The following is a 21,779-nucleotide window of genomic DNA, read 5'->3' as shown; positions in this document are numbered from 1 at the left end:
AGTAAGAAATTGAGAAAATAGAAGAGAAGATTGAAAATACACTTGACGAAACGGAACTGTCAAAATTAAAAAAGGAACAAAGGACGAGATACAATTATATAAAGCAAAAGCGACACACTTACGCAAGCTAGATAAACTAAAAATAGAAAAATTTTAAAAATTGGGTTTAAGACACAACGAAGGCTGGTTTATTAATAACACAAATATACAATTCTCATTAGAATGCAAATGGATTTTGTCTATGGGTAAAAAATTCACTTCACCAGTTACGAAGAGAAACTTCGCCCCAATTCCTCTGATTGCAAACATAGAACAGTGGGTACATACAATAAAGGATGATAGAGAAAAAGACATAGTACGAGCAAAAGTAGCAGGACGGATCTCAAACCATCGACGAAAACTTAATAACAATAAACGGAAAAATATATAATGGGAGTTTATGAACGAACAAGGAAATTCCTAAGGAAACACGAAAACAATATTATAGTTACAAATACTGACAAGGGAAACAAAAACTAAATAATGACAAAACTAAATATAAATCCACCAGAAAAGTTACTTAGAACTAACAACAATATTGTAATGGACTTGTATAAAAACAGCCACATCACAAAGATAGAGAAGTTGAAATTAACGTGTCATTCAGCGGAAGCTCCAAAACTGTACGGACTACCTAAGATCCATAAAGAAAACCTACCCCTCCGACCTATATCGTTTCAACAAGAGTATCATGTTACAATTTGTCACAATACATAGGGCAAATATTAAAACACATTATCTCGTCGAAGTACAACATCAAAAACTCCATGGAACTAAAAGTAAAATTGGATTCAATAAGTTTGGATAAAGACGATATACTTGTCTCATTTGATGTAGTGTCATTATTTACAAATATTCCTACACACTTAGCCATTAAATATATACTTGACAAATGGGAAATCCTGCGACAAAAAACGACGATTCCTAAGAGAAGATTTATGGTACTTTGCAATAATTACTTCAAATTTGAAGAATTATATATGCCCAGACATACAGCATGCCTATGGGTAATTCACTCTCACCAAAAATTGCGGACATAGTTCTTGATGCACTATTGGATGACGTAACATCAGAACTTAAAAAAGACAATATAGAAATTAAGTTAATATCAAAATACGTAGATGATATTTTTGCAGTAGTGGATAAAACCATCTCTCGAAACCATCTTTAAACTATCAAAATCGTACCACACTAAGTTACAATTTACCGTCGAACTCGAAAAGGAAAACAAACTACCATATCTAGATATGACTATCATAAGAGAGAATAATAACATCAAAACTAATTGGTATACAAAGGCGACATCTTCCGGACGAATGATAAATTATCTCTCAACTCAACCCAAAACCATGAAAATAAACACAGAAAACAATCTAATTAATAAAGTCTTCTATCTCAGTAACCAAGAATACATAAACACTAACAAAACCATAATTATACAAATACTACTTAAAAACAATTATATAATAATATATAATCAACAAACTATATAATCAACAAACTTATAAATAGTAAACTAAAAAATATGACAAATAAGAAGAAACCAAGTATAGATGAAGAGATGCAATATTTTTACAGTGTACCGTGTATACCCAAACTAACAGACAGCAACACCTTACGCACAATAACAACAATAAAAGAACACAACATTGCAATAGCATACAAATCCAACAACACACTACAGAGAATATTCGCAAAGAGACACAAAATAGATAATTTAAAACAGAGTGACGTCGTTTACGAAATAACATGCAATGGTTAAGAAGGGGAGACATGTAACAAAGAGTACGTTGGAACAACAAAAAGAATGCTTAGTATACGAATTAATGAACACGTCGCTGATGCGAACAAAGGTAAAGAAAGCACAGCACTTTCCCAGCACAAAAAGGAATTTGGTCATTTTGCGGATTTTTCAAATGTAAAAATATTAGATAAAGAAAAATGAGAGAATAAACGATATACTCTTGAGAGCTTACGTATTCAGGAGAGAATACACAAATCTATAAACACCAAAGAGGATAAATACAATATAAAACACCAATATTCAATTGCAATCATTTAAATTAGTACGGTTCTGTGATACACATAGGTTTAAGTATCTTGCTGCAAATTTTTTTATACATTTTTATTAATTATTTTTAAAATTATTTATTTATTTAAATAATTCAGTCTTTAGAACAAAAAATATTCCTTACAGACTATGCCAATGCTACGTATGTATATTAAATAAATATGTATTTCAATTAACTAAAATTTGGTAACAAAATACAGTTTAAAATCATTTTCCGAAATGCTAAACTCTATAAATTTAAAATATTTCTTTTGATACTTTAAGTTTATATCATTAATATAGCAAAGCGCTCTTGTTAATGGACTATGGAGAGCATAGTTAACTCGATGCATTGGAATGTTGAATACATCTTTATATCTCAACTGCCTCGGAGGCACATATATTGTAACAAGTGAAAGTAATTCCTCTGAATTTATTATATTATTGATTATGTCAAAAACAAAAAGAGCAGACTGCATTCTTCGCCTATTCTCAAGGGTTTACAGACCCAAAAGTAAACATTTTGAAACATAAGGACTATCAGTGGGAAAAGACCTTAGAGCATAATTGACAAACTGACGTTGAACCCTTTCAATGCGAGAAACGTGATTTCTGCCACGTGTATCCCAAATAACAGATGCGTATTCAATCTTGGAACGTACAAACGCATTAAAAATTATTTTTAAGGTATGAAAATCTGAGAAATCTCCGCAATTTCTTTTGAGAAAAGAAAGCATTCTATAGGCTATAGGTAGAACATAATCAATATGAGGTAAAAACGTCATACCTGCATCAAAAATTACCCCTAGATATCTAGTAGTATCGACCGATTTCAAAGTAATCCCTCCTATTTTGAAGTTACACTGAATAGGCTTAAAAGATTAATGAAAACATTTCGACAAATTAAGGGAAATGCCATTGACAATGCACCAATTTTGAAGATTGTCTAAATCAGATTGCAAGCTTATAACATCTTCCAAAGAATCAACTTTAGAAAAAATCTGAAGGTCATCGGCATAAAGTAAGAAATTAGATTTGATGAAACATGACGAAATGTCATTGATAAGCAAATTAAAAAGAAGAGGCCCCAGTACACTCCCTTGTGGAACTCTTGAGGATTGCATATATGGGTGGGACATAAATCCCCCAACCCTTACTCTGCAGTATCTATGGGATAAATATGACGAAATCCAACATAAAAAACTTGAATGAAACCCATAACACTTCAACTTGTACAGCAAAATTGAATGTGACACTTTATCAAACGCTTTCGAAAAATCTGTATATAGTGTTTCCACCTGACTACCTTGCTCCATAGCTAAAATTCTATATTCACTAAATGTTGCCAAGTTTGTAACAGTTGATCGCCCTGCAAAAAAAAAACCATGTTGTTTTGTTGATATAATAGATTTTGTTAAGAAAAACAGTCTGTTATAAATTATATTTTCGAAAACTTTAGATATACATGAAAGTTTAGAGATAGGTCTATAGCATGTCACATCATCTTTTCTTCCGTCTTTGAAGATTGGTGTGATAAATGCTGATTTCCAACGATTTATGAAGACACCCTCTCTAAGGGACAAATTAAAAACGTGGGCAATAGCTGAGCAAATACTCTTCGAACACTTTTTAAGAAATAACGGACATATACCGTCTGAATCAACTTTGATGCCATTTTTTAATTCATTAATGGCTTCAAGAACTTCTTGTGTACTAACCACAATGTTTCCAACTTGAATGTTGGTTTGGGGTAAATAAGGTTCCATGCAATTAGTTGATGGAAGTTCAAAATTAGATTTAAAATAATCAGCGAAAAAATTTATGGTTTCAAGGCTCGATTGTGAAGTTTTTCCATTAAAGCTTACGATGGAAGGAATATCAGTCTGATGTTTTTTTGATCTAATAAAGGACCAGAATGATTTAGGATTTGGTTTAATTTCAAATTGTTTGTATTGAAAATTACTAAGAAAATTAAATTTCTTTTGAAATTTATTGCGAAGTTTTTTCAATTTTATAAGATTTTTATTGTACACCGTCTGTTTATACATTTTAGATTCCCTTTTTGGGACATTTTGATCAAGGATATCAGAAATTGTGGTCAAAAAGATATCATAGCACTGACTTGTGGAAAAATTAGCAAACAATAACACCCAATTCACTGAGTCAATAATAGAGTTTAGCATGTCGAAATTACATGCATTAAAATTGAAATGTATAAATTCACTGTGAAAGGAATTATCCACATATTCAAAGGAATTAATTTCTATAGCAAGTGGGTTGTGATGGACATTGGATGGAGATATAGATTGTATTTTGAATTATCCGATACAAACACCAAATCTAGAAGACGGCGCAATTGGTTATGAATATGATTAATTTGAATAAGGCTCAAACTAAGAAGAGAGTAAAAAAAAAATTATTTCGTGTTCTTTGTTTAAATTAACCGGAGATAAAAATCACTGCTATCAAAACGTGACTATGATATGTGTGGAAGATTAAAATCACCTAAAACGCAAATGAAAGAATCTTTAAAAGCTTCTCCATCCAATGTGACTATATTAGAAATATGTTTATCATAAAGACTGCCAGCACTTCCAGGTGGAATATAAGAAACACAAATAAATAGCTTAATAGTTGAACCAAAAATGCATACAATTAGCTGGTCAAGCAACCCATTATCATTATTTATGTCTAGAAACCATGATTTGTATTGATGTTTTACAGCAACCAGAACTCCACCGCCTCTTGAACAACCTGTAGCTTATGGACTTCTATCTTTTCTGTACACGTTATATAAATTGACATCAAAAAATTCAGAATCAAAGAAATCAGGGTTTAGTCATGTTTCAACCAAGACAATCACATCATAATCGAATTGAGTAGAAAAATCAAATACATCCTTTGCTTTTGTGCGCATTCCGGAAATATTTTGGTAATTAATTGATAAACAATTTTTAAAGTAAGCTACTATTGTTGAATTATATTTGGGTCCTTTTGAAAATTTACAAAATGATGCACATTTATATCCATTGGCCAGAGATTAGAGTCCACGATATTTTTATAAAAACAAGCCGCTATGTCAAACTTAAAGTTGACCTATTTAAGATTAGATAATTCCGTATCCTTTTTAACTAGTTTGTAGCACTGCATGTGGTCTTTAGAAATATTTGATTTGTTTGCCACATAATTAATTATTTGCTCGCTCGATACACTAGGCTTGGAAGAAGATAAATGTATCCATTTTTTCGATTTTATTATTTCCAACTCGTTCGGTTCAGAATTAGAACCAAAAACTACGTTGTGCCTCCTACGCCTACGCCTCTGAGGATCAACCCAATCCGACGTGTTTGTCATAGGTTGTGAGGTAGCATCAAACATATTATTAGATACATGTTCAGCATCACACATGTTCTCACCAGCACATTTTGTGCAAATTGCTCCAGTTTGCATAGATGAAATAGACAACGTTGATAAAGTAGGGAGAATCATTGTCTTGTTTTGACTCACAGGCTCAGTTTGTGGTTTTGTTGTTGTGTGAGATGCAACAACAGGTTCAGGAGCATTGAGTGGTTGAGCATCATTATAAATTCTGTTATGAATTATACAAGTATCTGTGTTGTGAAGTCCAGTTTTTTTTATAATAATGAACATAATTAATAAACATGTTATAATAAACTAATCGTAAGTAAAGAAAGAAGAACCTGTAAATACCAAAACTGTACAACAAATATAATGTATTCTTGTCGTAGGATTTTCAAATAAAAACTCCTGAAGAAGTTGGAAAAAGGCCAACGAAACGTTGAGTTGAACATGAAATAAATTAGTTTTATTTATTCCATCGAACAATTGACCTAATCAGCCCAGTGAAACCCACTTTTATTGAATATAAAATACTAAGGTCATAAACACAAGAACAAATGAGGATTAGTTAGAGACAAGGATTACTTCTAGGTTTAAATATACAGCTGAGATGGAAAGCTTAAGTCCATTGGAACAGTATGAAAGAAGATACATACTGCGCCATTCAAAAACATTAAAAGGTGGGTTAATAAGAAACCTTGAGTATTCGTTGAATGATTTGGAGACTGAGATCAGGACTGAGTTTCCAGATATAGAATACGATATTGCATCGTCAAGACTGATGGAATATTGGAGGGAATTTCCCAAGGACGATTATCTAGTAGAAAATTATAACTTTTTACAGATATGTTACCGCATAGTTCGAAGTGGGACTATTTCTAGAGTAGCACCTAAAGAGGTGAAAGTAGAAGATTATAAAGAAATAAATGGAAATGGGGTTTCAAATTATATATTAATCAAGAACATAGTAAGTCGACTAGGGAAATTGATCGTGGGACTATTCATGAGCATAACGAAATCAAAACTTATGTACAGTTTTCTGTTAGTGTAGGGTGTCAGCAAAAAATTTTTGAAGGCTCGGAAACTACGGAAACGAGAAATGAAAACGTTCGCGTTGATGTTTCCATGGTTTAATTAGAAAGGTTAGGTGAAGCTATTAAATCATATCTACAATTCGATTATGGGGAGAAATTTTGACACTTCATTCATTTTTCGCTTTTTGTATAAAATGCTCAAAAAGGTTTTGTTAAGGCCTGGGTACATAAGCTCCCAGCAAAATGTTCGATGCCAAAGATGTCATTCAATCATGGGTGAAAGTGATCTGGCATGTCATCTTTTTAGCATCTTCATCGAAGAATTTTATACGAGCGTGGACCCCAAAAGATGCTATTCATTTTTGGATCCAAAGCATGTCATTTACACCAATGCTTTGACATGTCATTTTCACCAATGCTTTGGCATGTCATTTCCACCAATGCTTTGGCATGTCATTTTCAGCAACCCTTTGCAATGATATTATCATTACGACAAGAGTTTTAACAACGTTGTTTGTGATTTCGAGTCTCCGTCAACATCAAGCCTATTGTAAATAATTAATCTTATATATTTAGAAAAATGTTTATAAATAAAAACACAAAATTTATCTCTATTGGATCGATGGAATGGGTTCAAATGCTGATGAAGAAAATCGGACCTTTCACGACTTCTTTTGCATGGGTTCAAATGCTGATGAAATGATCGGATCTTTCACGACTTCCTTTGCATTCGTTCAAATGCTAATGAAAAGATCGGACCTTTCACGACTTCGTTTGAACCAATACAAAAGATGCCATGAAATCACGTCATCGCATGGAACTCCTTCCTTAAAATTTTGCTGGGCTGCCTTGCCTTTCGGCTTCATTTCTGACATGGTAAATATAAAAGAATAAAGAAGGCCGAGCAAATTTCGAGCTGGGTTGCCCTTTTCTTTTTTATTCTTTTATCAGAAGCAGGCAAGGTAAGCAGGCGAGGCAGCTTATGTACGCAGGCCTTTACTTTCGTTTTTATTAAACGGCGTTTGCACTAAGGCTTTTTGCCCGGTTAACGTTCCTTATGAGGATTTATTTGACGTTTGCGCTATGGAATTTACAATTTAAACACAGTGGGTTTATAAAATGGGGTTAAGTGCAGACGGGTTATAAATTTTGAAGTTTTAGTAATTCGGGAAAAACCAGGGCTTTATAAATTGTTTTCATCTAAATCCACATATTTATTCCTGGTCCACACTAAAGGTGAAGAATAATTTTACTGAAATTTTGACATGTAAGTAAAAGAAAATGTAAAATAAAACGGCCTGACTGTTTCATACGAATATTGCAACAAAATTAAAGAAAATATGAAAGCATGTACACTAGTTTCTTGAAATTATGCGTTTTTTGCCAAAAAATTCAAAATTTCATTGAAATTACTCTAGTTTGGACAGGGACGTACTATACAATGCTTATTTCTTTACATTGTAATACCTATGACCATGCGAACGTATTGGAGGTACTGGTTCCATTGGAGAGTCTTGCAACACTTGTTTCCCCCAAGTCCCTATAGCCATTTATTTATTTATTTTATTTATTTGAGTATTTCTGCACAACAAGACAAAAGGTCTTATAAATTATAGTGCAGGTTCGTGGTTATATTTACAAATATATAAAGATTTAGGCACATATAAAAAGTAAATTAGGTATAAAAATTTAGAATTAAAAACAAAAAAACATCAAAAACTCATTTTAAGTAAAAATATATAATAACAAAGTATAATTTCTCTAAAATATACTTTGATCACATAGAGATGTACATGTATAAAATGTATCCAATCGACATTAGGAAAGAACGTGTTTGAGAACTAGTTTAAATTTATTTACGTTGCTAGTACTCTGTAAATCATCTGGCAATGTATTCCATAGACGTATAGTACCGGTGAAGAAATGCCTTTCTGAAACCAAGCTTCTCCGTATTAGGTGAACATGTGAGTGAATTGTTAAATACAACCCCAAGATTTTTCGCACTTGAAAGAAGAGCAATTTTCTCTCGATTTAGTTTTTTATTTTTATGTATTATGTCAGTTCAGAATGACGATTTTTTGCAATTATCGATAACTGTCCAAACGTCCAAAAATGACAAAAATGAACGGCCACACTAGCAAGCAACAACAAAGCTGTCGACTGATTCGGCAACCCTGTCGTGTAAAGTTGTGAATTTGTGCGCTCTCTGTTCGAGTTACTAAAAACATATTTTTCTCAGTTAAATCAACGTCAAATAGTTATTAATCCCTCCTAATTTGTACATAAGTATACCAAGTTCAAGTGTACTTGTTTGTGCTTTTATTAAGTGAATATATTTAAATTGTTTGTTTTAAAAATTCTGTTTCCAATTAGAAAGTTGTCTTCTTCTTATTATTTCTCGTAATTTGAATTGATATCTGGTATTTTCTTTTGTGTTATATTCTGTTTTTTACTTATACAAAACAGAGTTGCCATCGACTAATTTTATTTGCTTCAATCATATATGGAATACTGGCATCGGATTTTCTACTAATTCAATATTTTACTTAAATTAGTTAGCTTGTTATAATACAACTTACTAAAATGTTTTGCTTTTATGACAATTGCATGAATCCAACTGATCCTTATAGAACTATTGAGTGTTGGCTCTGTCTCAATCACTCGCATGCTACATGTGCTGGGATTGATGAAAAAACTGCTGACTCACTCAACCATGATTCTAACGGGCTTAGATGGTGTTGTGTAAAGTGTCGTAATATTGATTTGGAATTTTATAATTTTGCTAAAGACTTATCGACTGAAATAATTGAAATAAATAGGGAAATCTGGAACGCGCATCTACAGATGACCCGCTTTAATGGGATTTTTGAAAAATATACAAACTTAGATGATTTTTCTTCATCACCAGCCACATCTGCACCGAAACGTAAAAGATCAAATAAGAAAACTTCAAATAAAGCCAAGCTTCCTAATAAACCTAGCGTTGCTGGTGACGTTGTTTTATCCCCGCTTATATCTGCTAATCTTGTTACAGAATATGGGGGGTCGAAAACTGATGCTACCATTGTGCCGGATCCAGCTCTGCCAACCCCGGCTACTAACACAGATATTGTCATGGGCTCTGTTAACCCTTTGAGTGCAGCGAGTAATTCTACTCCAACTCTAAGGAGTAAGAAAGCCCAAAAAGATTCTACATCTCAACCAAATCATAGGAGCACTTCTGCTTCCTCTAACAGGGGTGTTGAGTCTAGACAACCTGAGTTAGCTCAGCCAACATCGGTTGCCGCTGTTGAAGTTCCCGAGGGCTCTGCTAATCCTTTTAGTGTAGCGAGTGTACGCACTCCAACTTTAAGGAATAAAAACGCCCTAAAAAATCCTACATCATCTACCAATGTAGCGAGTTCATCGACCCCTACTGTTAGAAATGTAGAATTTGGTGAGACTTCTACAAACGCACCAAATCTAGCATCTGCTCCGTCACAAACCCCGCGAATCGCCCAAAGACCGTTGTTAATGGCTTAGCCCATGAAAGCTGCTTTTGCTTCCAGGTTCTCACCAGTTATAGCGGCTGATGACATAAATTACTATATCAAATCTAAAATAAATGGAGATTATTTCCTGAGAACTTATAAATTAAAACAGCGCTACTCAGAGAATAGATCGTCATTCAAATTATTGTACCTCAGAACACATTTGATCAGATATTATCGAGAGTTTTTTGGCCTACTAAAGCATTTATAAAAGAATTTGTTAAAAACTCAGACAACTAAACAATTCTATTTCAATTTGCTATCAGAACGTTAGGGGACTAAATACAAAATTGTCTCGACTGTTCACTGATAGTTTCGATTTCGAGTTTCAAATTATAGTATTCTCAGAAACTTGGCTGAAACCTTCTGTTTTAAATAGCGAAATATTATGCTCAAGATATCAAATTTTTAGAAAAGATCGAGCATTAAAGAAGTTAGCTGTGTTCTAATTGCAGTCGATTCCAAATACCCTTCTAATATTATTACATTAAATAACATATGTATATGACATCGAGTTCATAGGAGTCTGTATTGAATTTGTCAAATTTAAATTATTTGTTACCTGTTCATATATACCACCTGCATCTGACCACAATCTGTATTTTCAACATTTGTCTGCAATAAACTCAATAGCTACGATATTGTGTGATACTGATAAAATTCTTATTCTAGGAGACTTTAATTTACCGTCAATTAAGTGGTTTTCGCTTGAGGACTCTGATGGTATGACACCATTGACCCCAAGTGAAAATACGTACTAGCTCTCTTTTAATGTTGTAACTCGCTTCTCAGATATAAATATGTATCAAATAAATAATGTAACAAATAAGTATGGTAAGATACTAGATTTAGTATTTGTGAATAATACTCTAAATTTTGAAATTTCGAGAATTCATCCTGTATCTATTCCTGAAGATTACCATCATCCCTCACTTTGTATACAGTTTATTTATAACTTCCCAATTTCAACACCACTAACATCTAGAACATTCAAATATGTTTTCAACTATAAGAAAACTATAGGGGTGAGTACATAAGCTGCCTTGCCTGCTTAACTTGCTTGCTTCTGATAAAAGAATAAAAAAGAAAAGGGCAACCCAGTTCCAAATTTGCTCGGCCTTCTTTATTCTTTTATTTTTATTATGTCAGAAATGAAGCAGGAAAGCAAGGCAATCAGGCAAGGCAGCTTATGTACGCAGGCCTTAACTTTCAAAAACTGAATCTTCTCATTACTACCACAGAATGGGCCTCTTTGTTTCACTGTAATAATCAATTTGACCTTGAACAGTCTGTTAATAAGTTTTATGACGTACTGAATAATTTTCTTAATGAATGTGTACCAAAAGTTAGAATACATTCTTCTAATAAATTGCCGTGGATTACATCCGTATTGTCCGCTCTAAAAAACTCAAAAATAGACTTTTCAACAAATTTAAAAAGTCGGGATCTACTATAGATTATTCAAATTATTCCATTGCTAGATCAAAGTACAACATTGAATCTCACAGGTCATATAAAATTTACATTGATAAAATTAAGATAAATATTAAATCCGATCCAAAATCATTTTATGATTTTGTTAATTTAAAACGAAAAAGTTCCCGTAGACCGCTATGTTTTGCTAATTTCTTTGCTTCAACATATTCGTATAGCAATAGTTTCTTGGATACTCAATATCCATATCAGTTACCTAACATAAGTAACCTTAAGTACTGTACACATTGTCAGTTTTGAATGACGATTTTTTTTAAATTATCGATAACTGTCCAACCGTCCAGCAACCACAAAATATTTTGTAGTTGCATGATGAATGACAAAACTGAACGGCCACACTTGCAAGCACAAACAAAGCTGTCAGTTTTGCAATTCCTCTATAATTGGATACGTCGGATAAGCTGCCAGATTTATGAAGAGGTACCAAGTAAGATTTTTTCCAAAATGTTGGGAAATAACCAAATTTCAGGGAATAATTAAAAAGAAAAGTTTAAGGCAGCATAAACCCTTTGACATGTCTTCAGTTCTGAGAAACGGCATACTAAAGCTGGGTACACATTGTCAGTTTTGAATGTCGATATTTCGCAATTATCGATAACTGTCAAACCGTCCAGCAACCACAAAACATTTTGTAGTTGCATGATGAATGACAAAAATGAACGGTCACACACTGCCATTCAAAACTGACAATGTGTACCCAGCTTTAGTATGCCGTTTCTCAGAACTGAAGACATTTCAAAGGGTTTATGCTGCCTAAACTTTTCTTTTTAATTATTCCCTGAAATTTGGTTATTTCCCAACATTTTGGAAAAAATCTTACTTGGTACCTCTTCATAAATCTGGCACTTATCCGACGTATCCAATTATAGAGGAATTGCAAAACTGAGTGCAATTCCGAAGTTATTTGAAAAATTTATCACGGATGTAATCTCTCACAAAGTACATCATATTTTAAGCCCTTATCAGCATGGTTTCCGCAATGGCTTATCCACCGTTACGAACCTAGTTCAATATACCTCAAAGGTCATTAAAGGATTTACTCAGCAGAAGCAAACTGAAACAATCTATACTGATTTCAGTAAAGCGTTCGATAGTGTCAATCATAAATTATTAATATACAAATTAAACCGAATCGGTTTCAGTAAAATCCTATTATCTTGGATCTCGTCTTACTTGCAAAGTAGGTCACAAGTAGTTTTATTTGAGGATTCACGCAGAGAAAAAATATGATTCATCCCACCATATTTTGAAATAATAATATGTATTATAGATATATGGTAACGTCTATCATACTCTAATAATATAATTTTTAAAGTATTTTAAAATAGCGTGGTAGGTGAGCTGACCATATAATGTTCATATTCTTACCACTGCATTTTTGGAGCAGTAAACATGTTGTGGTTGCCTCTAATATGTAATATTTTGATTGGAAAAATATTACTTTTGGTGATTTATATCCCCAATAAAAGATGTTTTTATGTATTTTAAATTCAGTTTAGAAACATTTCTATACAACAAATAAATAAGTAAAATAAAATTATATTCTGTAACCCTGCGTTTACAAATGACAGTATTGGCAAGACAATAGCAAAAATACAAACCTTTTTCACAAATACATTTACAAATTTTTAAATATGTATAGAGGAAAGTATGAATGTATTGGTGAAAATGGTTTGTAACTTTGCTATTGTCTTGCCAATACTGTCTGTGTGTAAACGCCTAGTAAGTGTTGATTTTTTTCAAACGTAAAATTATATTCATTAAAACTAATTAATACTTTTAGTTTAAAAAATAACAGTCTTCTGATAGGCATATATAGCTTGTGAAATTTGATTCTAAATGCAATACATTTTTATGTAAGAATTCATTTTGGTAATTAACTCTAAAAGCCTGATAGTGAGAATCAAATCCGTGTGTCAAAAGCATTTGAAGGCACAATACAAATTTATCATCAATTAAACAAATATGAGTGATTAGCACAAATAATGGTATATTGTCATCATATTCGCCAATATGAACAACCATATGCGGCTTAAAAAGCGTTTCTTTGTATTGGAGATACGATAAGGTACTTATAGGTTGTTCTGAATAAATTCCATATTTTTCGAAACTATCTCCAGCATTTTCTATGGAATGGCCCATTTAAATTTTTGCCATCCAAATTATCGGAATAATTTATCAAGAAATCAAATAGTTGAATTTGGTATTTAAAGTATATAGTTTTTAAAATATTAATTCTGTTATTAGAGCTGTTTATAATTTTTTTTTAATTCCTTGTGGACAGACTCAAATCTCATTGAGGAAATGTGTTTTAAAGGCCCAACATTTTTCATAATATTTGAGTAGTGTAGCAAATTATGAAATTTTGGTTGCAAGGTACATTTTGTAAGCTTCATATACAAAGAATTGTGTTCACATACTAGTTGGTGAAAGTGTTCGGGTACACCTTTCTGAAATGAATCTGTCTCACATGCTATGGAAACTATTTGCCTCAATAATATATAAAGTGACCATTCCTCGCAATCGCGAACTAAATCTCCTACCATTAAACTTAAACATTTAAAAAATACTAAAGTTTCGGAAGCTCATAATTTTAGTTAATTTTTTTTCTGAAAATCTGGACTTAATATAGACGGCTTATTTCTACTAAAAATTGGACCATAATCAAATGTTAACATTCGATAATTTAATTGTTCCAAACTGAAAAACTCATAGTCTCTTATAAAACGGGTCAAAATGAAGATAATAACGTCGTGACATACCCCCTCCAATAAATCGTGCATTACATCTACACTATAATTTCTAGTTACATGAAACTTTTTCAAATTGTTCCAGATAGAGTCTTCTTTGATTCCTGTTATCCTAAAATCATTTTGTTCCAAGTCAGTGTTGTAGTTTTCAGGGGTTCTTAACATAGCAAGGTTTTCAGTAGCCCCAACTCTATTGACTTATCGATGCTGTTTACAGAAACGGCAATAAAAATTGCTTGAAAATGTCTCAGAAAATCCAAGTATTGTATTAAGTCCAAGATTATCACCCAATATAAGACAAGAGATTATTTTTATTATTTTTATATGTTTTCCCTCAAAAGAAATTGCCTCACCAAGTTCTATCCCTGAGTCGTGTAAATTGTTAAGCTCATTTATAAACGCTTCGAATACGGATTTGTTACCAAATCTTTTCCTATCCTCGGCAAAAAGAAGCATACCAACAATGATATGGGATAGTTTTGATTGAAGGAATTCGGGAATACATGGAATTTTTATGTAAACTCCTCCAAGTTTTTGAATACCTGCATGAGAACCAAGAGCATTATCTGGCTCAAACTCATCAAAATATATAAAAAGTGGTAAATACATCGTATCTGTGTCATTGCAAGTAATTATCTTATCCTTCCATAACTTACTTTGTATAATGTTATACATTACATCTTGGTCACGTTTCTTCAAATCGTTTATATAGGAAACAACTTCAGTCAAAAATGCAGTCTTATTAAAAAGAATTTAGAAGAACGTGGTCAATGGTAACATTGCAATTGAGAAATCTATGTTTTTCAATTTAACTGATCCACCTACAGATAAAACTTCTTGAAGTTCTCGATGCACTGATATAAATTTAGCTTCCACAAAGTATTCTGTTCGTTTTAATTCATTCAAAAGTTTATATTCCGATCTAATTATACTGTTGTCAACTAAATTATCGAGGAATACTAAAATTTCTTCATCCACAAGAGAATCCTTCAATTTCATCCTTAATATTCGTAGGTATTTATAGAAACCCATTGTCACATTTCGTATTATGTTGAGGCTTTTATTGCGGGGTATAGCTTCATTACAGTAAGCCTTAACAATCTGTTTTAAAAGATCAATTCTTATATTTGAACCGGATTCTTTATCATAATGCGTTGTGCATAGCTCAGTATTCTCTAAATTGCTTATATCTGAATTTGATTGGACATCAGCAATGCCAACATTTTCGTCTGATTCTATTGAGGGAATGTCTAATGCATTATTATTACTATTTTTCTTTAAATGTCTTTTTAAATGACATATGTAAGAATGCAATCGATGATTCTTTCGTCCACATTTATTAAAGCAGCAAGTTATTGATGATAAATTTCTATGGTACCTTTTCAAATGTTGTATTCATTCACAAATAGGTCAAAAGAACAGAAACATTTAATTGAATCCATCGAAAATAAACAAAAATTATTTTAATAGGAATATAAAAAAGTTACTTCAATATGAATGTTTATACTCAGAATGAGTTCTATTATAAAACTAAAATAAATACTCTATTTTGCAATTTCCATTCGCAATTCATTTAATAAGGTACTTACTGCTGGTATTGCAGTGTCCCACGGCGTTGTTATATCACAAATTATCTGCTGTATAAAAGTCCATATGTGTAGGCATGTATTTGGATACTTTATATTCATAGCCATAAACGAATAAAAACAGGCTTCTACAGCTTGTAGAGGATTCTCCAATTTTAATCTATATCCACTTATATCCACATATGCAACTGAAACAGCTTTTGTTGAATCACCCACAAAATATATTTTTGGTTGAGTGTCAGTTTTAAGTCTTTTTATTCGTCTTCTTGTTTCGTTGTCAGCCTCTTGAATATTCTGTTCAAAATATGTAAAAATTTGTTACTCAAACGTAAATTTTAAGTCAACACTGTATACATACACTTCAGTAATATATAAATGATTCCTGACATTCCAATTTAGATTTCTTTCTGTAAGCTGGTAATATATACGGTATCAACATGAAAGACTGTGCAAGTTTTGAATCTAAAAAGATTATAAGCATTAGTTCTGAATTTAATAGTTTTCAACAATTGTACCTTCAACTTCGGTTCTATCGATATTTCTTAATATGTTGAATACACGGTGTTCATTTATCTTTTCTGCTTTAGCAACTATTAGTTGGTAATATTGTTTCCAAATGTATATATTTCCGCATGATGGATATAGCATGTGGACATCTAACTGGAGCTAAAAAATAGTTAAATCAAGTTAATAGGTCTTATTAAACTTCTTACATGTTTTTTAATTAAAATTGAAATAAAAGTAATACATACCAATTCCAATGCGTTCTCATAGGAAAGAACGTTGTATTTCTGTATATATTCATTAGTACTTAAATCATTATTGCGAAGTTCATTTTGTCGTTGATGATGAGATTTTTTCCAAATTTCTTTTATTGTATTCCAATCGGAACCCTCTATTTTAAGAATTGCCAATTCATCAGATGTTATTCCTGCATAATTCATTTGTGTAGCAGAGAAATCATTTGCTATAAAAATATCATACTTCTTATATATTTATATATATGTATTATAATATATTATTACTTACACTTCTTTTCTTTTGAAATAGTTCGTCTGGTTATAAGACCCAGTGCACCTAATTTGCTCCTTTGGTTGTTGTAAGCATCGTACAGTTTTCCTTTAGCCAAATGTCCTTTTGTAAAGGGTATATAATACGTTTCCGTAACTTCAGTCGGGAGAATGGTTACTATCGATTGAGACAGTTGTATAAAATCATCCTTAAGAAGCCTGCATTTGAAATAGAAAGGAATAAATAAATAAAGCAATCATTATTTAAATAATATCTTACTGTCAATTTGGATTCTGATCTAGGATATGTAATATAATATTCTTTGCTATTTCCGTCCTCTCCCTGTTTTGCAGAACCTTGCATTCTAGTAGTTGTTTAATTCTAGGAATTGATTTTATAGTCTGAAACGTAAAAAGGGTTGCAAATAATATTTATGTACATATGTACGAAGTTGTTATTATTGTACATGCCTCTTCTGTTGGAATAATTGGAAAAAGATTCTTATTGGCTAAGATATCGTTTTCGCTTAAAGACGAAACCTCTTCTGAAATAACAATCGGAGAAGCCTGGGCCGTTGGATAGGAAACAACACTGGAGCTGGATGATTGTGACTCTAAATCATGGGTAATGCTTGATGATGAGGGAGAAATATTTTCACCTATAAAAAACAGAAATTATAAAAAATCAGTATGCACAATGGTTAACAACTTACCACTTAACTTTACTTCTAGTACAAAATCCGTCGAAGCATAAAACTGTTGCACAAAATCGGTAAATACATCTTCTTTTATAATAAATTGTTTATTGAAAATTTCCACTTCAGATGTCGAGGACAGGTTGTAAGTTTTCTTGACTGGAATTGAAATGCATTAAAACAAAGATTTCAATAATGATTAAAAGAAATCTGTAATAAAAAGTCGGTTGCACTGACTTGCCGTCAATACTTAAACTTCATAACAAGAACATTCAGAAAAAAACAAAACAAAAGGCAATAACAAAAACAATATGATGTTCTCTCTGCCGTCTCTCTGCGTGTTTCATATGCAAGACCGAACAGATGTTTATGCTAACAGCAACAACAACAACAGATGCTTATTTTGTATTTTGTTTGTTTTGCTTGTTATTTTGATCACTTGCATGCGATTTCTTTTTATTATTAAATGTGGGAGCGCTAACAAATTAAATAATGCCCAAAAACTGCACGGAAACACAACTCAAATACTGATATGTTTTTGCCACTTTTAGATTTTTCTTTCTAAACACTTTCATACCTTCGTTCACAAATAAATTGTAGTCGTTAATGTCATCAAAAAACACTTGAACTATTTCATTCTTTGATTGGAACGTTGTTTTTATTAATTTTACACCATTCATTTTTATTTCATTCTTATTTTACAACCGCTTTAACCAGCAACAGAACAACTAATGAGAATGTTTGGGATAGTAGAGATAAAAAGTAACGGGATATTTCTCTCACAGTTTCGCTGTTAGATTGGTTCAAAAAACTTTTGGCGATGTCAATGCAATGAAAACAAAACAACGTGGAAACAAGGCAAAAGGAAAATGTTTAGATACTTTGTTTTATTTAAGCGTAATGCGGGATCGTAAAATGTATTAGGATTACTTCTTTTTGAATTTATTAATTCTTACTTACACATATACTTCTATATAATTTGCAATTACACGTTTTCACATAACAACTGTAGTGCGTGCATAGGACAACTTTCCTAGTTATTTGACAGTTCATATGTCAAACTGAGTTAACCACAATCTGGTTGGACTGACCATCAGATAATTATGAAAATATTACCATATATCGAGATTTTTTAATTTGTTGTTGTTTTATATGGTGAACAGAATTAAAATTGGCAATATACATTATCGCCTTAAAAATAATATGTGCGACACAAAAATTATTTGGTGCCAGCCAAAATAAAATTTTGCCCACCACCAGTTAAAAAAATATTTTTTCTCTGCGTGTTGTCATTCCAAATCAATAAAAGTACCATCAGGTGTTCCTCAAGGGAGTCATCTGGGTCCTGTCTTGTTTTTATTATTTGTAAATGATTTACCGATGTCAATAAAAATTCTGAACTACTTATGTATGCAGATGATGTTAAAAATTTTATAACACACAAATCTGTAGAATATTTACAATTACTGCAGGAGGATTTAAATATATTCTCCCGCTGGTGCGCTATTAATAACATGGATTTAAATTTAAAGACATGTAAACATATGTGTTTCTCTAGAACCTCACCTTTAACATATGTTTTCCGCATAAATGAATCAACTCTAATATCTGTAGTTCCCTTGTTGATCTAGGTGTCCGATTGGATCCCAAACTAAATTTCAATAATCACATTATAACAATGGTTAATGAAGCAAATGGAGTTTTAGGATTCATTAAACGTTGGGCAAAGGAATTTTCTGATCCCTATGTCACCAAGCAATTATTTGTCTCACTTGTCAGACCTATACTTGAATATGGTTCTGTTGTATGAGATCCCTATTATACGAAATATTCCGATAAAACTGAATCTGTGCAAAACAATTCTTACTTTTTGCTTTAAGAGGCTTTCATTGGAATAGTGATTTCATCCTGCCATAATATACGACCAGGCGTAAGTTAATCAGATTACCAACATTAAAAAGAAGACGTGTTATGTTCAATACAATTATGGTACAAAAATTTTTGAATGGCAATATACTTTCAGATTTCCTTATCTCTTCTATTAGAATAAATGTGCCTATTCAGTAGATACTATCGTTTCTGTAACATTGATACTCATCGCACTAATTATGCACTAAGAGAACCTGTCTGCAGAATGTGTGATGAATATAATTCTTTATATTTTATTGTAGATTTTGGTGTAGATATCAGATAGAGTGGCGTTGGGAACGTTCGAAAAAAAAATGACAATGTGTACCCAGCTTAAGAACGCACTGGTCAATATCATTTAGTGGACTGCTTAGGTAAATTTTCACGTCGTCTGCATACATGTCAATTCGGCTGTAGGATAGGTTTCATTAAAGTTCATTTGCGTACAATGAAAAGAGCAGTGGGCCTATAATCGAACCTTGGGGTACACCTTTGTTAAACGGCATTGACCTGGATTTAACGTTACCTAAATAAACTGATTGTGACCTGTTATGTAAGTACGACATTATAAGGTTTGTAGACGTAGTTGAGAAATTAAAAAGCATCCTAACCTTATAAGCCATGGTATAGTGGTCTACGGTGTCAAAGGCTTTTAAGTGGTCAAGGAGGACAAGAAAGCAGACCTGTAGGCCTATTCTCTATTTCATTTTAACGATTGTCGAATTGTTTAAAAATTTAAACAACATTTTTATCGATTTTGGTATTCTATAACTGTTTTTAACGACAGTTGATATTTTTAGACTCAATTTTGTCGTTAAGTAAACAACAATACATTTGGAGTTGTTAAGTTTTGAAAAATAATTTTATTATTAAGGATGTCGTTGGAATACCTTATGTACGAATTTTCACGGGAAAATTTTCGTACTACAGATTCAAGTGTAAACCGGCGTGAACTTCGGGATTTGGACAATCAATTCAATTTACCAACAGAGGAATTTAAAAAACTGTATCGCATAGGTCCATCTTTAGCCCAAGACCTCACTGTTGCCCTAGATGATCATCTACGTGGATCGCGAATTACGGGTCTTACAAGTGAAAAACAGGTTGGTCCATAATATTGTACCAAATGAAATGAAATAAATCAACCATTCATTTTTGTAAAGGTATTGGCGACATTACGGTTTTATGCAACAGGATGTTATCAACGGCCTGTTGGAGAGCAATGGGGCATTTCCATGAGCCAGCCATCAATAAGTCGATGTATTCATCGTGTCACGAATGCTATCAATGATATCCTATTTTGTTCAACAGTAAAATTTCCGATGACTCATGAAGAACGGATAGCTGCAAAAGCAACATTTTCTAGCGCATCAGCCCCATTCGTAGGTGGTACAATTGGGGCAATTGATTGTAGCCATGTTTCCATTTTAGCTCCAAAAATTCATGAAGAAGCTTATGTGAATCACCATGGCTACCACTCAATAAACGTGCAAATGGTAAAATCTTAATGTTCAAAAATCTTGTTTATTAATATTTGCATAGTATAATCATAGATATGCGACCCAAATTTAAAAATATTAAAGTAAATGCGAAGTTTCCAGGTGCGCGACACGACTCATTCATATGGAGTTCATCATCAGTAAAAAGAGTTATGCAAAGGTCTTTCGAAAGAGGAAGTCAAAACATATTCATAATTGGTACACATTGCAATACAATTTAATAAGGCAAAGATACAAAATAAATCTTATTATTTAGGAGATTCTGAGTATCCTTTGGATCCTTGGTTGATAACCCCATTGCCCAATCAACCAGAAGGAAGTCCAAAATACCGTTATAATGAGGCACTATGTAAAGCTCGAAATCCTGTTGAAAGACTTTTTGGTGTATTAAAAAGTAGATGGCGTTGTTTATCAAGGCAAAGAACTCTTTTGTATGAGCCAGGATTTGCGGGAAGAATTGTAAATGCATGCTCCGTATTATATAATATGTGTTTAGGGGAAGAGAGGTTCGATATAATGGATGAATTGTTTGAAGCAGAAAGTATTTCTAATGTGATATCATTGGGAACTCCATCAGCAGTAGCCAAACGTGTCCAAGAGCGAATAATTAATAACCATTTTACATAATGTTTATAATAATAAAATGTTCTAAAATATATGTAGTGTTGAAGTTGCAACAAATTTAATATACTTTTAATTCCCAGCAGATGAGATGAAAAGTCTTAACCAATCATTTACATTCTATTCAGTATAAATTGAAAATAGCAAATAAAATCTTTTAACAGAAGCCTCAGCTTTAGGCTGATTTACATGATATATTTTAT

The 21,779-nt window shown here is 32.3% G+C and overlaps 1 protein-coding gene across 1 annotated transcript; it reads right to left on the bottom strand.

Annotated features, from left to right (window-relative positions):
* Positions 1-16,109: 16,109 nt before the first annotated feature.
* LOC141402490 (uncharacterized) lies at positions 16,110-17,899 on the bottom strand. Its single transcript, XM_073983954.1, has 8 exons — positions 17,567-17,899; positions 17,325-17,512; positions 17,134-17,255; positions 16,873-17,072; positions 16,596-16,810; positions 16,359-16,509; positions 16,202-16,305; positions 16,110-16,137 (listed from the first exon to the last, which is right to left on the bottom strand). The coding sequence occupies exons 5-7, from the start codon at positions 16,785-16,787 to the stop codon at positions 16,205-16,207; spliced, it is 444 nt and encodes a 147-aa protein (XP_073840055.1). The 5' UTR covers positions 16,788-16,810; positions 16,873-17,072; positions 17,134-17,255; positions 17,325-17,512; positions 17,567-17,899; the 3' UTR covers positions 16,110-16,137; positions 16,202-16,204.
* Positions 17,900-21,779: the final 3,880 nt, after the last annotated feature.

Source organism: Musca autumnalis, unplaced genomic scaffold, assembly GCF_047663935.1.
Source record: "Musca autumnalis isolate F117 unplaced genomic scaffold, ASM4766393v1 scaffold_4, whole genome shotgun sequence".
In the NCBI taxonomy this organism is placed as follows: Eukaryota; Metazoa; Arthropoda; class Insecta; order Diptera; family Muscidae; genus Musca; species Musca autumnalis.
Note: the sequence above shows the minus strand (reverse complement) of the source record. Positions and strands in the feature narration are given on the sequence as shown.